The sequence below is a fragment of the Prionailurus bengalensis genome, chromosome B4 (assembly GCF_016509475.1).
Source record: "Prionailurus bengalensis isolate Pbe53 chromosome B4, Fcat_Pben_1.1_paternal_pri, whole genome shotgun sequence".
In the NCBI taxonomy this organism is placed as follows: domain Eukaryota; kingdom Metazoa; phylum Chordata; class Mammalia; order Carnivora; family Felidae; genus Prionailurus; species Prionailurus bengalensis.
This window is the reverse complement of record NC_057358.1, coordinates 107,784,459-107,803,630: the sequence shown is the minus strand read 5'-3', so window position 1 is coordinate 107,803,630 and position 19,172 is coordinate 107,784,459. Positions and strand designations below refer to the sequence as shown.

The following is a 19,172-nucleotide window of genomic DNA, read 5'->3' as shown; positions in this document are numbered from 1 at the left end:
AGAGAGGGAGAGAGAGGATCCAAATTGGGGTCTTCACTGACAGCAGAGAGCTCAATGCAGGGCTCGAACTCAAGAACCGTGAATCACAACCTGAGCTAAAATCGGACATTTAACTGACTGAGCCACCCAGGCTCTCCTGGTTTTTATTTATCAGACAGAGACAGAGTGAGTGGGGAAGGGACAGAGAGAGTAGGAGAGAGAATCCCAAGCAGGTTCTGTGCTGGAAGCACAAGTCTTGAACTCACAAAACTGAGATCATGACCTGAGCTGAAAACAGGACTTGGACACTTACCAACCATGTCACCCAGGTACCCCTTTATATATATATATATATATATATATATATATATATATATATATAAAATTTTTAATTTATATATATATATAAATTTATATATACTTATATTTAAATTTATATATAAATTTATATATACTATAAAATTATATATGTATATATATATATATATATATACACACATGTAATTTTAAATTTATTTTAGAGAGAGAGAGCATGCATGAGTGAGGGAGGGGGGCAAAGGGAGAGAGAGAATCCTAAGCAGGCTCTACTCAGCATGGAGCCAGACATGGGTGACCCTGGGATCATGACCCACGACCCTGGGATCATGACCTGAGCCAAAATCAAGAGTCAAAAGCTCAACCACCCAGGTGCCCCTTTCACACGGTCTTATAAACTGAAAATCTGAAATTTCTCTTAAAGAGGACAGCTGCCTGACATGTTATTCCTATGTTTTTCTCATCGTAACATTTTACATTTATATAAAACATCATAGATTTTTACTAATTACTTTCAGGATAACCTATTCATATAAATTATCTTATAGCTATATATCTATACCTAGTTCCCTCTTTAGTGTCTTCAGTACTAAATTTACAAACAACTTCTTTCTAAAAGTAAACATCTAGCTAAGATTAAGCTAAAGATCATTTCCAAGTACATACTATGAAATGTTGACTGGGTTCTTCATAGGAAACTTTATTGGCTTGTTGGTTTTTTCTCATTTAAAAAATGTATTGGGACATCAAGATATCCATTACTATTATAGTAGAATATCCTTAAGCCAAGTTTTTATAGTAGGTATGCCGAGTTTCAGAATCACTTATGGCTTTTTGAAATTCAACTTCATTTTATGAAATAGCTGTCATTTCTCATAGATGATGGGCTTTTTTGATCTTTACTTAAAAAACATTTAAAGAAAATGTTTAATTTTTTTTCCCATCTCAGCTGACTTTGTTTAGCTAAAGTAATTAGAGACAATTTGAAAACATTTGAAACCAGTCAGAAGCATTCTAGTGTGGAGAAAATTTTCAGTTATAAACAAGATTTTCACACTATAAAATATCAGAAATAATAGTTTCTGTTGCTTTTTTAATTGGGGAATTAGCATATACAAAGTTTTCTTGTTCTATTTGCAGAGTATGGAATTCTAAAGCTATCAGGACTCTTGGATTTCCTTTGTTTATTTTTATTCTTTTTCCCTCTTTTCCCACATGAGAGCAAAATAGATATTTATATATTCATCTAATTTTCCATGATACTTTTTAATGGACAAACCAAACCTGAAATATCTCTTCCAAGCTCACAAAAGCACATGTGTGAGAAATGGGATTCAGATTCATATCTAGCCTACTCCAAATTTCTTTCCCTCGTTTCAGGCTGCCTTTTATCTACTAAATTTACAAAGGAGTTGTAAGTGACTTAATTAAGGTCACAGACAAGCTGGTAAGGAGCCACACCAGGACTCGAAATTTATTTCCCAGTCTCTTAACACATACTCTTACCAATACCACACAGTCTCTCACTGTGTTTAAAAATGCAACTGGCGTTATTTATCATCTCTTACTTCTGGACTTCATAATTCCAGTTTAGTGAGGGCTATGCTACACTTTATTAAAGCCATCCGTTAGTTAATTATTTTCCCTAGTTAACCACATGGTTTCATAGGCTGGAAGTAGCCTATAAAACATAGAGAAAAAGAATGATGGGACATCATTCTTTTAACAGTCTGAGGTCTTCTTATGCTTTTTCCTCAATTCTTCTCAATTGTGAAAATTGCCTAGCTTTAGAGGCCATGAGTAAAATAATACTAGGTCTTAATTTGGTCCAAGCTGTGACTCTCTCTTAAGGACAAGAATAGTGAGTCAAATTTACTTTTATAAAGATGTGTTTTATATATATATACCTATAATTCATACACATATATAAGTTATATCTGGAGAGTAGTAATTCAGTGTATGCATATATGTCAGTTATCGATTTATAAGCGATGAATACACCCTTCATTATATGATTTGTGATAAAAGAATTTCTTTAAGCATTTCTCCTTTAAAGTGAGAAAAACGTCAAGCTTTCTGAACAGAGGGTGCTCAGGGGACACTGCCGGTTTTGCAGTTTCTGGCATAGGTGGGGGTGGAGTGGGCCTTGTGGGTTTCAGGACCTCTGATGCAGCCTGCCTGAGCCATAGGCCCAGAATAGGATTCCTCTGCAACCTGGCAGGTTCGCCCTAGCAATAACCTGGGTGCTGTCCTCTCCATAGGGAAACCAAAGCTTGCTGTACCTCTGCCTTATCAAGATCCATTATCACTGCATGCCTGTGCTACTGATTGCTCATTCCTTTCCCCACCTCCTGCCCTCCAGAGAATCGCCTCTTATTTGCCTGGTAACTCCAGACCAGCTTTGGTCTGGTCAAACCCGGGAACTTGTCTGCTATCTGGTGGCTGAACCACACCTTCTCCAACGATGTCTGAACCGTTTCTAAGTTTGTCCTTCCTTGGGTGATCTCCCTCAGGCCTAGGGTACCACATAGGGTTTCCTTTTATTTCAATAGTTGATATGGATAATACTTTAGTATAGGTAACAATACTTAAACTTCACTGTTTAACCAACTGTATCATAGCTGTCTCCTGATTGAACCCAGACTGTTATAATTTATATTTATATAAGTTATAAGCTCCATGAAGGCCATGATGCTCAGCACTCTCTCACCTGTGTAATGCGCTGAGCCTTTAAGAGCACTCCATAATTTTTTTTTTTTTTTCAGTGAACAAATGACAGGATTGGCTCCAGGTAGGTTGGATCCATGGGAATTTGAATCTCATGACTGAGTTGTTTGAAAGACCCACCTGGGAGGAAAACTTCACTTGTTTGCATAAATTGTACATACCAGGATTCTGGACAGATCAGGTGCTCTTAGAAGCTTGGGCAGACACTATTGAAGATCTACCAAACAATCAATCTTTTACCCTCCTTTTTTGTCAGTACAGCCTGCCTCCCACTATGCAGCAGGAAAATGACAAATACTCTCTTTCTAGCTCTTATCTCATATTTTCTGCTCCATAGTGGACCATAGTCAGTCAGTCAGTCAGTCAGTCAGTCAGTCATCCATAAATTCACTCATTATCCATACATTACAGGGCCTACCATATGCCAGGGAGCTCTTCTAGTTACCTAGGATACCACATTAAGTTTCCTGACCTCCTGGAACATACATGCTAGTAGGGAGAAGGAGAATAAACCATAAAGATAAAAACTAGTATGACATTGTTGTGGCCAACAAAATCTGAAAGAAAGTGTGTTTAGTACTACTGAGAGAGATTTTTCTCCCTGCTAGAGACCAAGCCTTCAAAATTCTGGTTTCAGGTTGATTGAATTCACAATAGAGTGCTATTTATAATATATTACAACCTTTCTTTAATAGCAATAACCATTTATTAATAAAGTAAATCCCAGGTAATAGCTGGCAAGGAACATTTTTCTGAGATTTTCTTCTCCCTTTTTTTTTCTTCTCCACCCCCCACCCTTGCCTTTTATTAAGCTGTTCCAGGTTCACAGCAAAATTCAGGGGAGGATACAGAGACTCTCCATATACCCCTTGCCCCACACATGCATAGCCTCTCTAACAATATCCCCCCAATGCCTTTGTTATAACTGATGAATGTAGACTGACACAAAACAATCACCCAAAGTCCATAGTTTACATTACAATACACTCTTGGTTTTGTACAGTTTATGGGTTTAGGAAAAATGTATAATGAATGACATGTATTATTATTATGATATCACACAGAGTATTTTCACTGCCCCTCAAATCCCCTGTGCTCAACCTGTTCATCTCCTCTCCCCTCCACCCCTAGCAACCTATGATACCTTCCATAGTTTTGCCTTTTCAAAAACATCACATAGTTGGAATCATACAGTACATATAGCCTTTTAGATTGGCTTCTTTCACTCAGTAATATTCACTTAAATTTCCTCCATGTCTTTTCATGGTTTCATAGCTCATTTCTTTTGAGCACGAAATAACAGGCCATTATCTGGATGTACCACAGATTTTTTAGACATTCACCTACCACAGGACAACTCGGTTGCTTCCAAATTTTGACAGTTATGAATAAAGCTGCTATAAACATCAATGTACAGGTTTTGTCTAGACATAAATTTTCAATTCCTTTGGGTAAATATCAAGAAACACGAATGCTGGATGACATATTAATAGATGTTCAGTTTTGTAAGAAACCACCAAACTCTCTTCCAAAGTGGCTGTACCATTTTGCATTTCCACCAGCAAGGAATGAGTTCCTATTGCTCCACATCCCTACTAGCATTTGGTATTGTAAGTGTTCTGGATTTTGGCCATTTTAATAGGTGTTTAGTGATAGCTTATGGTTTTAATTTGCATTCCCCTTTATAGTATTAAAGGGATTTTGTTCTTTGTTTTCCTTCAATATTGTGTTGGCTATTCTAGGTCTGTACCTCTCTATCTTTATGTTTTTTTATTGGCCTGTATAGTGCTTTGTACATTGTAAGCATATACGTGCTTGGATCATGATGCATGGTTTATATGATGACCAACCGATATAGGCAATAATGTTTAAGTACTTACTCAGTGAAGGATTAAAAATGCATATTATGTATATATACTGCAGCTAAATACCAAATTAGATATCCATATATATGTGCATATATACATAGAGAAATACATGAATATACACCATGCTAATAAGTCTTTATTTGCAAATTAAAAATTGTGTTAATGGAATGTGCTTAGAGTAAATTTGGAGTAAACTTTACTAGTAATCTTTGGAATCTACTTTTGTGTTAGCTATCACCTTTAGTCTCTATCTGCACATATTATTGGATATTGACATCTAGTAAACTCTTTCACTTTTTACTTTGATAACCAAAAATATTCTTTTTTAATAAAAACTGTAAAATTACTTTGTCAATATATTGGAGGCACTGTATAATTTAAAAGTGTCTCAGACTACATTTCTTCAACTGATCTTGAGCTTTCTAAAACACTAAGGTATTTTTAGAAATGGTTGTTAGTTACTCATTACCAGTAGGGTAGTCCAATTCCTCTTTACCTTTTTAAAAATTTATTTATTTAGGGGCACCTGGCTCAGTCAGTGAAGTGTCCAACTTCAGCTCAGGTCATAATCTTGTGGTCCGTGAGCTTGAGCCCCGTGTCAGGCTCTGTGCTGACAGCTCAGACCCTAGAGCCTGCTTCAGATTCTGTCTCCCTCTCTCTCTCTGCCCCTCCCCAACTTATGCTCTCTCTCTCTCAAAAATGAATAAATGTTAAAAATTTTTAATTTTTTTAAATTTAGATTTGAGTTAGTTAACATACAGTGTAGTATTGGTTTCAGGAGTAGAACCCAGTGATTCATCACTTGCATATAACACAGCCAAGGGCCCTCCTTAATGCCCATCACCCATTTAACCCATCCTCCCACCTACCACCCCTCCAGCAGGGGTGTCTTTCTCTGTCTGACTTATTACGCTTAGTATAATGCACTCTAGTTCCATTCACATTGTTGCAAATGGTAAGATTTCAATCTTTTTGATCACTGACTAGTATTCCATTGTGTGTGTGTGTGTGTGTGTGTGTGTGTGTATTTATATACCACATCTTCTTTATCCATTGATAAGTAGATGGACATTTGGACTCTTACCATAATTTGACTACTGTAGATAGTGCTGCTATAAACATTGGGGTGCATGTGCCCCTTCAAATCAGCATTTTTGTATCTTTTGGCTAAATACCTAGTAGTGCAATTGCTGGGTTGTAGGGTAGTTCTATTTTTAAGTTTTTGAGGGGCTTTTCAAACTTACCTGAACCTAGGCTTCATCTTTAATTCAATCTTATTTTGCATTACTTTACTATGTGCAAACTCTGGTCCAGAGAGACTCCTCAAAGTTCAATGAACATATATTCATATTTTATCTTTTACTTTTGTTAAGGTGACTTTCTTCCACTTCTTTCATTATTTACATCCCAAATGTCATTCCAGGTACAAATCAAATATTTTGCCTCCAAGAAGCCTTTCTCACACACTTTAATGATATTAGCTGCTTTGCTTGTAAAAAATGGGTTCTTTCATATTCAGAAAATTCAGTATCATATTAAAAGGGCTTACATCTCATGAGACTTTAGATATGCCTAAAGAAGAATTTGACTTTGGGCTGATTATGCACTATTATAGGGGTACTGTGGATCTTCAATCCCTGGCTAACTCTGAAAATGGAGTATGTCCTAGAAAGTGGAAAGATGATTAGGAAGAGGTATCTGAAAACCTAAACTAGGTGCATAGTGAGCAGTGATCATTCAGCAGATGGCTCTTGAGTGAATAAATAAGAACTACATTAATTGTGGTCTATTCTTACAATTCAGCTATTATATTTTAGTCCATGGAAGAATAAAAAGCAATAAGAAAAGATGGGTTCAAGTTTCTGCTTTTCCTTGCTAAGTTTTTTGGGCCAAGGCAAATTAAATAAACTCTGAGACTTATTTATATTAGTTGTCAAAGATAAATAGTCATTATAAATAAGAAAAGATAATGAAAATAAATTTGTAAAGCTATAAATTACTATAGCAATAAAATTATTATTACTGCAATGCATCCTTTATCTTAAGCATTACGTGGAAAAATTAATTGAGAAAACCAAAATCTTTTAAGAAAACCAAATATTTTGTTTAAATATTGTCTAAGTGAAGGAATTTATTTGCATACTCATTTTGTAAATTGCATTAAAAAAATAAGAATGTGACCTCTTACATCTTTTTTTAAACCATAAGGTAGGCTAGAAGGCCAAGTAGCAGAAGACTGCCTTGGCCTCTTTTAAGAAAGCAGTCAGGGGCGCCTGGTTGGCTCAGTCGGTTGAGTGTGGTACTTTGGCTCAGGTCATGATCTCTCAGTTTGTGACTTTGAGCCCCACATCGGGCTGACAGCTCAGAGCCTGAAGCCTGCTTCAGATTCTGTGTCTCCCTCTCCTCTGCCCCTCCCATGCTCATGCTCTTTCTCTCTCTGTCTCTCAATAATAAATAAACATTTAAAACAAAACAAAACAAAAAATAAAGCAGTCAGACCTAAAAGCAAAAGGAGAGAGAATTTAGGAAATTTCTCTGACAGCATTGCTTAAGATGACTGTCATGAAGCTGGTTCTGGTATTATTTGACACAGGAAAGGAAGGCAATTCTACTTTAAAGTTGTTTAAAATTATGCAACAGCAACATAAGACAAAAACAATACAAACAGCAAGTATTTACTGTATGCTAGGAAATGTATCACATGCTTTACCTTTATTTTTACTCATTTCTTCCCCACCAAACTCTATGAGATAAACATTGCTGTTCCCATCTTACAGATAGTTAACTTGTTCTTAGAGTTAAGATCACACAACTTATGTGTGATGGTGGAACTGGGATTTTAAACCTGAAATTATCTGATGCTACAGAATACATGTTACAAATATTATAGCAATATTGAGAGAGAAATATCTAGTTCAAAGGCTGAAAGAGTTTTATAGCTGCAGCCATAAGCTACTCCTTAGCTTTGGCTTGCAAAGCTAAAAGAAATGCTTTAGTTTTAATAAGGTGATAAGTTTTTTAAGAGAGAGAGAAAAAGCTGGAAGAAAAAAGAGCTTTCAAAATACCAAAGCTGAACGTGGTTGGCTCAGGGCCATGGAGGCCTATGACCCAAGGATTTTGATGGTTAAAAGAGTTCTATGGATAATAGGCTACCCCAAGTTTTTTAGTTAAGTAACTATTAAGAGTAGGTTTCTTATAAGCTGAGCTAGTTAGCCCATGTGCCCAGATACTAGTGACGTTAATATCTTACTTCAATTGATTTTTCTTTTATGGCTATGTTTAGGTGGCAATTATAAAGACTATTTATTAAGCCCTTGTTTTGTGCCTGATATTGTTTTAAATGCTATACATTTTATCCTAACAATAACTCTTCAAGGTAGATACAGTACTTCTCTTCTCATTCCCATTTTGAGGATGGGGAAATTGTCACGATACAATTCCAGGCAGACTGATGGTGGAGCCTACATTTCACCATTATATTATACAGATGTTGTAGTAAACTAGTAGCTACGATAACTCAGTAAGTGCTATTTTATTCATAATAATTCTGTTATTTAATCAAAACTCTATTTTTCTAAAGTTGTTTGTCTTAATTGTCAGTGAACAGATTTAGTGATTAGTAGTGTTCGCTATAATGTTATTTACTGACAACTAATTGGAATCAGTGAGGATAGCCATATTACAGTTTGTTCTTCAGAGAATGTGTTGTTGAATCACTATATTGTACATCTGAAACTAATATAACGCTGTGTGGTAACTATCCTGGAATTAAAATTTTAAAAGAAAATAAGACTATTAAAAAAAGAAGTTAAATCTATATAATGATCTCGTATTTTCTAGAATCTATGATTCGATGTCACATAAGTGAAAGGTAAAGCTAGAGGATTTTAGGATAGCTGCTGATTTATTGAGCTGTTCATGTTTTAATAGTCAGAAGATATATTATGAATAGAGACTTTGACAAGGCAATTTTTTTGGCTTTGTATTACTGCTCCAAAGTGATATATAATAAGTTCATACTATGCAGTACTTAAAATCAAGATAGCATTTATTATTATGTGTGACACAGGTTGATTACTTCTGAAATGTTGTATTTTTTTTTTTTTTTTTTTTTTTTTTATTTTTGGGACAGAGAGAGACAGAGCATGAACGGGGGAGGGGCAGAGAGAGAGGGAGACACAGAATCGGAAACAGGCTCCAGGCTCCGAGCCATCAGCCCAGAGCCTGACGCGGGGCTCGAACTCACGGACCGCGAGATCGTGACCTGGCTGAAGTCGGACGCTTAACCGACTGCGCCACCCAGGCGCCCCAGAAATGTTGTATTTTGAAATTTGATGTAACTAACAGATTATGTTAAGAATGCAAAAATTTTATATTAGATCAATAATATAATTTTACTTAATTAATAAACCTAAAATATTTCTTTTTTTTAATTTTTTTTAACGTTTTATTTATTTTTGAGACAGAGAGAGACAGAGCATGAACGGGGGAGGGGCAGAGAGAGAGGGAGACACAGAATCAGAGGCAGGCTCTAGGCTCTGAGCCATCAGCCCAGAGCCCGACGTGGGGCTCGAACTCACGGACCGCGAGATCGTGACCTGAGCTGAAGTCGGACGCTTAACCGACTGAGTCACCCAGGCACCCCAATTTCTTTCTTAACCACATTGACTAGAACCTTTTGTGACCAGATTCTATAATGAAGTAAAGAAAATTCAGGCATTCTAAGAACTTTGAATCCTGGAAAATAGTTTTAAATTAGATATATTGAAATCATTATTTCAAAACCAAATTAAAATTTACCAAAATGAACTTGCATATGTTAATGGATTTAAATGACTGGACTCTAATAATGCCATGTACCTGGATAAAAAGTGAAAGAGAATCACTTTTAACCTTTTGTTTGTAGAGCACCACCTGGAGCGTTGAGTTTTTCACATTCAATCAAGTATTGATTTTGCATCTATAAAACTATTGTACCAGTGAGCAATAAAACTTTTTCAAGAAAAACTTAATGCTTATAATGAAGTATGAGTTAATGTGTGGACTTCTGAGGTTTACTATACTTTGGGGAAATTAAAAAAATATGATATCTAAATAGAACATATTTTATACTAATATACTAAAACATTTTAGAAGATATTTCAAAATCTCTACGGTATATGAAGAGTTTGAAAAAATTAGACTTTATTATTACAAGATATAGATATTTTTAAATGCTTATTTTTTTTCAGTTAATAACTGTACCGCAGTTCTTGTTGAAATCATGATATTGAAGGTAATAGATGGGTGTGTCAAGTTAACAAATGTAAAAATTCATCATTAATAAATGTGAACTGTTATCTATTCAACAGAAATAGGGTCGAGGGGCGCCTGGGTGGCTCAGTCGGTTGAGCATCCTACTTCAGCTCAGATCCTGATTTCAATAGCTCATGGGTTCGAGCCCCGCATCAGGCTCTGTGCTGACAGCTCAGAGCCTGGAGCCTGCTTCAGATTCTGTTCTGCTCATGCTCTGTCTCTCTCTCTCTCTCTCTCAAAAATCAATAAACGTTAAAAAAAAAAGAAAAGAAAAAGAAAGAAATAGTGTCCAAAGCATGGTTTTGACAGTTTTGATAATAATATTATTATCTAAAAGTCTGTTATTTTAAAAAGTTTCCTTTAAAAGTTAAGGTGACCTATAACATCTATTATATCAGTGACAAAAGGCCAAAATACACTACTTTGATATATAAATCCAACTTTTTGCAATTAGCCTAAAAGTTCTTTTAGAACTAAATGATCAAACAATTCAATATATTCACGGGAAGTGAGGAAAGTAGAACATGGAGTCACAGAATTATAATGAAAATAAAAATTGATGCCATTAATTTTAGAAATGATTTAATTTGGTTTATATCAAAAGAAGACATTTTAAAAAAGAAAAACTTCCAATACACACTTTCAGGCAGTTCTGGCTGCTGGCAGCCTACCCCTTATCTAAAAAAGAGTGCTTGTTGGCATTATGTTCCATCAATTCGTTTGTGATTTCTAAATTAATTCTGAAGGAAACCACAACTTACTTGAAGATCCCGCTGAGTGTCTGTGTGCCTGATTTTTTTTTTCTCTCTTTACAGACAAAGCACTTCCACTGGTCATGGAAAAAAGGTCTAAATCCGTGTCTTCTCTGCTTACAAGTCTTGCCTGGGAGCAATGGGAGAGAATGTATACAATCATGAAACAAAATATGGCATTTTCTGAATGCAGCTCACATTACCCCAAATAAACAAACAGGCTCTGTCAAACAACCTTCTTCAAAATGATACCACAATCCTTTACTGGTGCCCAGGCAGAACAAATGCACTATGTCAAAGCATTTCTTGCAAATAAGAGCCGATTTTAAAATTGAGGTTTGCTATTTGAGTCTGTACAACAAAAGAAAACATTTTAGTACAGTAATTTTGATGAAAATCAATCTTAAAGGCAACTGGTGAAACTTGAAACAGCTTAACATCACTTATTTACCAAGTATATTATTTAATTCTTAATTGAATGTTAGAAATGTCATATTGGATTATTTTCTGCAATATTTGTATTTCACCAGTTATAAGTATTAGTCTTCTCAACAATATTCCTCAAAATGCCTTTCATTCCATAGTTGTATACTACAAAGTCATAGAAGATCTCTGCCTTCTCATTAAAACTATTACTAATATAAAAATATTATTCAGTAAGGCTAATTTAAGGGTAATGGTTAATATATAGAAATTTCAAGATATATTATTTTAAGGACATAGAATTAAATAATTTATTTCATCTAAAATTACCATTTGAACTTTTATTACTACCTTGGACTGAACCTAACAGTTGACAGAATCACTTCTTGCCTATAGAATATTATTTTACATAATGTCTAATATTATTAAGTACAGATTTATCAGGATACAGCCCTGAAGTAAGGGAAAATGCCATGATGGAAAGGAAAGCAGCCTCAAAATAACTAGGATTTAACCCAAACCACAAGATGCTTGAACTCCTATGAGAAAGCATTGTCCTTAATGTTTGATGTGAGACAAATTTAAATAGAGCAAAATAATATCATAAAACCATCACTGTGCTTAAAAAGCTATCCTCATATAATGGGCTACAAAATCTCATGAAAATAGAATCTAAAGATCATTCTCTATCTTCGCATTTTTCCTTTACATACCCCTCCCAACTTCTTCGCACTCTCATGTGCATGAATAGACACCATTCTATGTCAGTCACTTTTTGATGTACCCGGCTAAGTGATACAATTGCATTGTCAAAAGACCACAGTAGAAAACTGTTGAAAAATGAAATAAATAACAACTGGCTTCTAATTTATACCTGTGATTGGTATGAAAAATATTATACATTCTTTCTAAATTTATTTCAATTAGTGTACAAAAGTATGTTTCTAATATTTCCATTAGTATAGCTCCATCAGTACTAAGACTCAGAAAGAACCAGTCATAGGGCACCTGGGTGGCTCTGTCAGTTAAGTGGCTGCCTTCGGCTCAGGTCATGATTTCCTGGTTTGTGGGTTCAAGATCCACATCATCAGGCTCTCTGCTGTCTGCGTGGAGCCTGCTTTGAATCCTCTGTCCCCCTTTCTCTCTGCCTCTCCCCCACTTGTTTTTTCCCTCTCTTTCTTTCTCTCTCAAAAATAAACAAATAAAACTTTATTAAAAAAAGAACCAGTTAGGAATAAGGGGGAAGTACCAACGCAATACTACAGTTCTGGTGAGATCAGTTAAAAAACAAGGAAAAACATGTTAACCACTTAAGGACCCTCCTGCTAGCTAAGGAGGCTTTAACTACAAGATTCAAGATTTTAAAATCAGGTTTTATTTGCTTCAATTTGATGACATAATTTCACATACCTATTTAGAAAGTAGAAATACCCCCCCCCCCAAACACTAAAAAAATTTTTAAAAAAAGGCTCAGTTGGTTGAGCATCTGACTTCAGCTCAGGTCATGATCTCACGGCTCGTGAGTTCGAGCCCTGTGTCAGGCTTTGTGCTGACAACTCGGAGCCTGGAGCCTGTTTCGGATTCTGTGTCTCCCTCTCTCTTTCTGCCCCTCCCCTGATCTCTCTCTCTCTCAAAAATAAATAACATTAAAAAAATTAAAAGAAAAAAGAAATCCCACCCATCCTCCAAATACGATCATACCTACATGTCAAGAAAATATGTGTGAACACATGCCTTCCATAAATCCCATTACCATCTAACCATTAACACCCAAAAGATTGTTTCTTCCAAAGAAGAAAATAATTAATGTCAGTTACTAACTAGGTCAGATTATAACAAGGAACCAAATTTAGAAGTGAAACTTAACAGGAATACACAATTTCACAATAGTGCCACGTGGCAGCTTAAAATACAAACCCATATGTTTTATAAAGGGGTCAGTGAAAGGTCCAGCAGTGCATCTGAGAGCCACATATGCATTAATATGCAGATTCTCTTTCTGAAAACATTGTCTTTTAAATTGAACATTATTCTTCCTTTAACTGACCTTTCTTTATTATTTCTCTATTTATTTTCTTCTATATCATGCAGAATGGATATACTTAAAAACTGAATATGACTGCCCATGCTTTTCTTATTCTACAAAAAAAAATGTATACTTAATTCTAAAACACCGTAATATTAGACACTTTGTATGGTTATAACACAATAAACTGTTTTGAGTCAAGGTTAGATAAGAATATTCTTATGTGCAATTCAATGGCAAATATTTTTTAAATAGTAATTTTGCAAAACTCTCATACGTCTTTGTTTTCTGAACTGGGTGCATTTATGTGGCTCCTACCTGCAACATTTGTAACATTTTTTTCTCCATATTTTCACAATAAAATGAGGAGCATGAATATTTGAGCATGACTTTTAAAAAAAATTAATGATGTTTATTTTTGAGAGAGAGACAGAGACAGAGCACAAGCAGGAAAGGGGCAGAGAGAGAGGGAGACACAGTCTCCAGGCTCTGAGCTGTCAGCACAAAGTTGGACATGGGGCTCAAACTCAAGAACAGTGAGATCATGACCTGAGCCAAAGTCCAACGCTTAACAGGCTGAGTAACCCAGAAGCTCCTTTTGAACACTACTTCTAAGCATCTGGAGCCTGATTCACCTCCAACCCATGCAAATTAATTACAAACAGAGAATCTCTCACATCTAATAAAGAACAGGGAATTCCTCTTTCTTCTTTTTTTCATAAACAATATTTTATTAAATATTTATTTTTAACATAAGTTAAGACATACTAAACTGCACACATAAAAATAAATATTTTTTCCTTATTATCTAGATGTTAAGTTTATTTATTTTGAGAGAGACAGAGACAGCACAAGTGGGGGAGGGGCAGAGAGAGAGGGAGAGAGAATGCCAAGCAAACTCTGAGTTGTCAATGCAGTCTCACGCGGAGCTTGAACCTGTGAAACCATGAGATCATGACCTGAACCGAAACGAAGAGTCGGAGGCTCAACCTACTGAGCCACCCAGGCACACCTAGATTTTTTTTTAAAAGAGAAATAAGGGCGCTCAGTCAGTTAAGTGTCTGGCTCTTGATTTTGGCTCAGGTCATGATCTCAGGGTTCATGAGATGGAGCCCACACTATCAGTGCAGAGCCTGCTTGGGATTCTCGTTCTTCTCTCTCTCTGCTCCTCCCCCTGCTAGCTCTCTCTGTCTCTGTCTCTCTCTCTCAAAATAAATAAATAAATAAATAAATAAATAAATAAATAAATAAATATTTTTAAAAATAACATAACAAGAGATATAAAATTTATTTTTTTAAGTTTATTTTGAGAGAGAGATAGCAAATGGGGGAGGGGAAGAGAGAGAGGGGGACAGAATTCTAAGCAGGCTCCACACTGTCAGCACAGAGCCCAATGTGGGACTCAAACCCACAAACTGTTAGATTATGACCTGAGCTGATAGCGTCAGCTGCTTAACTGACTAAGCTACCCCAAGAGAAATAAAATATATAAAGCAAAGTTCACTTATAACCTATCTTATAAAAGTATTCAAAAATTTTAGAATATTATTTTCTGCAACTTGCTTATTTTTCACTGTCTATTATATTTGTAAGATCTAGATTTAGTTCATTTATTTTACCCCTCCATTTATAGACATTATCATCATTGCACAAACCCCCTTTCTCATATGAGGCAGAGGCCTCATTATATAACATATGTGGGCATGGAAGACACTTTAAATGTTTTATACAGCTATAATTTACATACAATGAAATGCACAGACTTTATTTTTTTTTAATGTTTATTTATTTTTGAGACAGAGAGACAGAGCATGAACAGGGGAGGGGCAGAGAGAGAGGGAGACACAGAATCTGAAACAGGCTCCAGGCTCTGAGCTGTCAGCACATAGCCCGATGCGGGGCTCGAACTCACAGACCGTGAGATCATGACCTGAGCCGAAGTCGGATGCTTAACCGACCGAGCCACCCAGGCGCCCCAAAATGCACAGACTTTAAACATGAAGCTCAATCATTTTCAAAATTTTTATTTTGAAGTAATTTAAAATTCCTACAGAAGTTGTAAAAATTGGTACTGAGAGTTCCCTGTATAACTTCCAGCCAGTTTGCCCAATGATATATAAGCAAAGGGGGATTCATAAAACCAGGAAATTTACGTTGGTACCATACCATTACTAAACCACAGACCTTATTAAGATATTAATATTAATATTATATAGTCACTTTAACAATTTTCCTAGTGATTAACAATGTTTAACATCTTTTCATGTGCTTATTTCTCTCTAAAAAGCCTCTTAGATGAAGTATCTATTCAAGCCCTTTGTTCGTTTTTTAATTACACTGTTCAATTTAATTATTTTTTACAGATGACTTCCATGATGGTTAATTTCACGTAACGACTTGACTAGGCCATATAGTACCTAGACATTTGGTTAAACATTACTTCTGAATGTGTCTGTGAGGGTGCTTCTGGATGACGATACCATATGAATGGGTGGACAAAGTATACCAGATTGTCTTCTCTGGCATCACCTAATCCACTGAGGGCCAAAATAGGACAGAAAAGCGGAGGAAGGGAGAATTCACTCTCTCTGTTTGACAGATGGAGCTGGACTGTCTGTCTTCTCTTGAGACTGGAACTTACACAATTGGCATTTCTGGTTCTTAGGCCTTTAGACTTGGACTGGATCTGACACTATCAGCCCTTTCAGCCATCAGGCATATAGACTTAGACTAGAACCTATACCATCCGTTCTCCTGGTTCTCAGGCCTTCAGCTCCGACTGGAACTATGCTCCCAGGCTCTCCTGACTCTCCAGCATGCAGCCCATGGGACTTCTTAGCCTCTATAATCAAATGAACTAGTTCCTTATAATAAATTATATGTAATTTATTATATTATTAAATAATAATATTTATTATTATTATAATAAATAATATATAATCTATTATAATAAATAATATATAATCTATTATAATAAATATAGAATATATCTATAAATTCCAGAGGGTCAATGTTGTAAGTTTCAGGCCAAGTCTGAAAGTCTTGAAATCAGGTAGTGTGACACTTCTTACTGTTCTTTTTCAAGATTTCTTTGGCTATTGTAGGTTCTATATACACAAAGAGACTTTAAATATGAATTTACATATTAGATATAGGCAAATATAGATATAGATATGGATATAGGTATCTTATTGATTCTGTTTCTCTGATGACCCCTGACTAATGTAACTACCAAATGGTTCCTTCATACCTCTTTCCAGTAATTTATCCTCAGAAGCAGCAACTGTTCTGATTTCTTTCACCATGGACAGGTTAGTTTTCTCTGCTCTTGAACTTAATATAAATACAATCATACAGTATATACTCTTAACGTGTCTGGCTTTTTTCACTCACTATATTGTTTTCAGTATTCACTTATGTTGCTGTATGTATCAGGAGATGAAAATACCTTGCTGTTTTCTTTGATAAGTTTTATAGTTAAAATTTTTTAAATGTTAATTCATTTTTGAGAAAGAGAGAGAGAGACAGAGTGCAAGCAGGGAAAGAGCAGAGAGAGAGGGAGACACAGAATCCGAAGCGAGCTCCAGGCTCCAAGCTGTCAGAACAGAGCCCGATGTGGGACTCGAACTCATGAACCATGAGATCACGACCTGAGCTGAAGTTGGATGCTTAACCAATGGAGCTACCCAGGTGCCCAGAGAAGTTCTATAATTTTAGCATTTACATCTAGGCCCATAATTCACCTCAAATTGGCTTTTAAGGTGTGAAGTAGCAATCAAGATTCATATTCACTGTAGATATACAGGGGTCCGGCACTATTTGTTGAGAAAAATATTATTTTTTCCCTCTGTTAATTGCTGTAGTACCTTTAAGCAAAATCAACTAACCTTGTAGTGTGGTATTTTCGGGACTATTATTTTCTATTAATTGATTCTTCTGTCTTTATTCACATAACATATAGTCTTGATTACTGGGACTTTATAGAAAGTCTTGAGATCAGGTACTGTGAGTCTTATTTTTCAAGACTGTATTGACTATTGTAGGTATTTCGCATTTCCACATTTTATAATTTGTCCATTTCTACTAAAAATCTTTCTAAGAGTCTACTGAATTTATAGATCATTGAGAATTGACATCTTACAATTTGAATCTATGCATGAGTGTGGTATATTTTTTTGAAATTTTTAAAGCAATATTTGGTGGTTACCATTATAGGATCTTTGAACATCTTAATGTTAACATTTATTCTTAAATATTTTATGTTTTTACATTGTGGTAAATAGAAAATATTTTTTTTAATTTTTAAAATCTTTATTTATTTTAAGAGTGAGAGAGAGCACAAGTCGGGGTTGGGGTAGAGAGAGAGGGAGAGAGAGAATTCCAAGCAGCCTCTGTGCTGTCAGCTTCCAGTCCAACATGGGGCTCAAACTCACAAACCATGAGATTGTGACCTTAGCCGAAATCGCTTAACTGACTGAGCCACCCAGGCATCCTGGTAAATAGACTATTTTTAAGTAAAGTTTTCTAAAGTTTGCTGCTAATATCTGATAGAGCATACAAGGAACTATTTTAATAAATTCTGACAGATTTCTTTACAAAATAACTGTACCAGCTTTTATTTTCATGAGCTGTACATCAGTGTCTCCACATCATTAATAGCACTTTGCATTACCCAACATTCTAATGTTTGCCATTCTGATGAGGATAGTCATGCAACTTCTTAGCTTTAATTTTTATCTCTCTGGTCATATAACTGAGCATCTCTTTATGTACATTTATGCATTTAGGCATAAACTGTGTAAACTGTCTATATACACATTTTCTATTGTATGTATATACTTTTTTTCATTAGGTTACCTGACTTTATATTGTTTATTTGCAGAAGCTTACTTTTTATATGGATATTAAGCTATTGTTACTTTTAGGCACTGAAAATAGTTTGTCCATATCTGTAATCTGTCTGTTAACTTTTTCCATAAAATCTTTCATAGGAAGTAATATTTAATTTAACATAGTCAAGTCAATCAATTTTATTTGCCATATAATTTGTATCATTTGTATCTTTTAAAAGAGTATTTACTGATAAGTTGCAAATATATTCTTAATTATTTTATTTGGTCAGTTTTATAACTTCACTTTTCACATTTGAGACTTCAAATCTTCTAAATTCCATTTGAATATGGTTTATGTTCAGTGCTGTTTCTTAATGCTAATTTACTGAATTCTGTGTACTAAAATTTTTGAACTTTCTCATCTTTATCATATATTTTTCTATACAGTCACAGGTCTACTTCTAAACTATTTATATCCATTGGTATATTTGTACCATAAAGTTTAGTTTTATATTAAGTCTTTATATCTTGTGATACAAGTTAGCTTTCCTTTTTCAAAGTTGATTTACATAACATTGGGCTCTTATTCATCAATACGCATTTTAGAATGAGATTCTTCAGGGGCATCTGGGTGGCTCATTTGGTTGAGTGACCAACTTTAGCTCAGGTCATGATCTCCCAGTTGATAAGTTTGAGTCCTGCGTCACTATCTGTGCTGACAGCTCAGAGCCTGGAGCCTGCTGTGGATTCTGTGTCTCCCTCTCTCTCTCTGCCCTCCCTGCTCATGCTCTGTCTCCCTCTGTGTCTCAAAAATAAATAAACGTTAGGGAAAAAAATCTGTAGAATGAGATTTTTCAGGTTCCTAAAACAAGCAGCTCTGCAGATTTGCAAATTGATAGATTTGCAATTTTATAGATTTATTTGGAGACAGTTGACACATTTTAGGTGCTAAGTT

The 19,172-nt window shown here is 35.3% G+C and overlaps 1 protein-coding gene across 1 annotated transcript in view; it reads right to left on the bottom strand.

Moving 5' to 3' along the window:
• Positions 1 to 19,172, bottom strand: part of LRRIQ1 (leucine rich repeats and IQ motif containing 1) — a 207,360-nt gene that overhangs the window by 12,029 nt on the left and 176,159 nt on the right. The window contains exon 26 of the mRNA XM_043561707.1: positions 10,946 to 11,066. Coding sequence (XP_043417642.1) covers positions 10,946 to 11,066 — 121 coding nt within the window. The remainder of the gene's footprint in view (positions 1 to 10,945; positions 11,067 to 19,172) is intronic.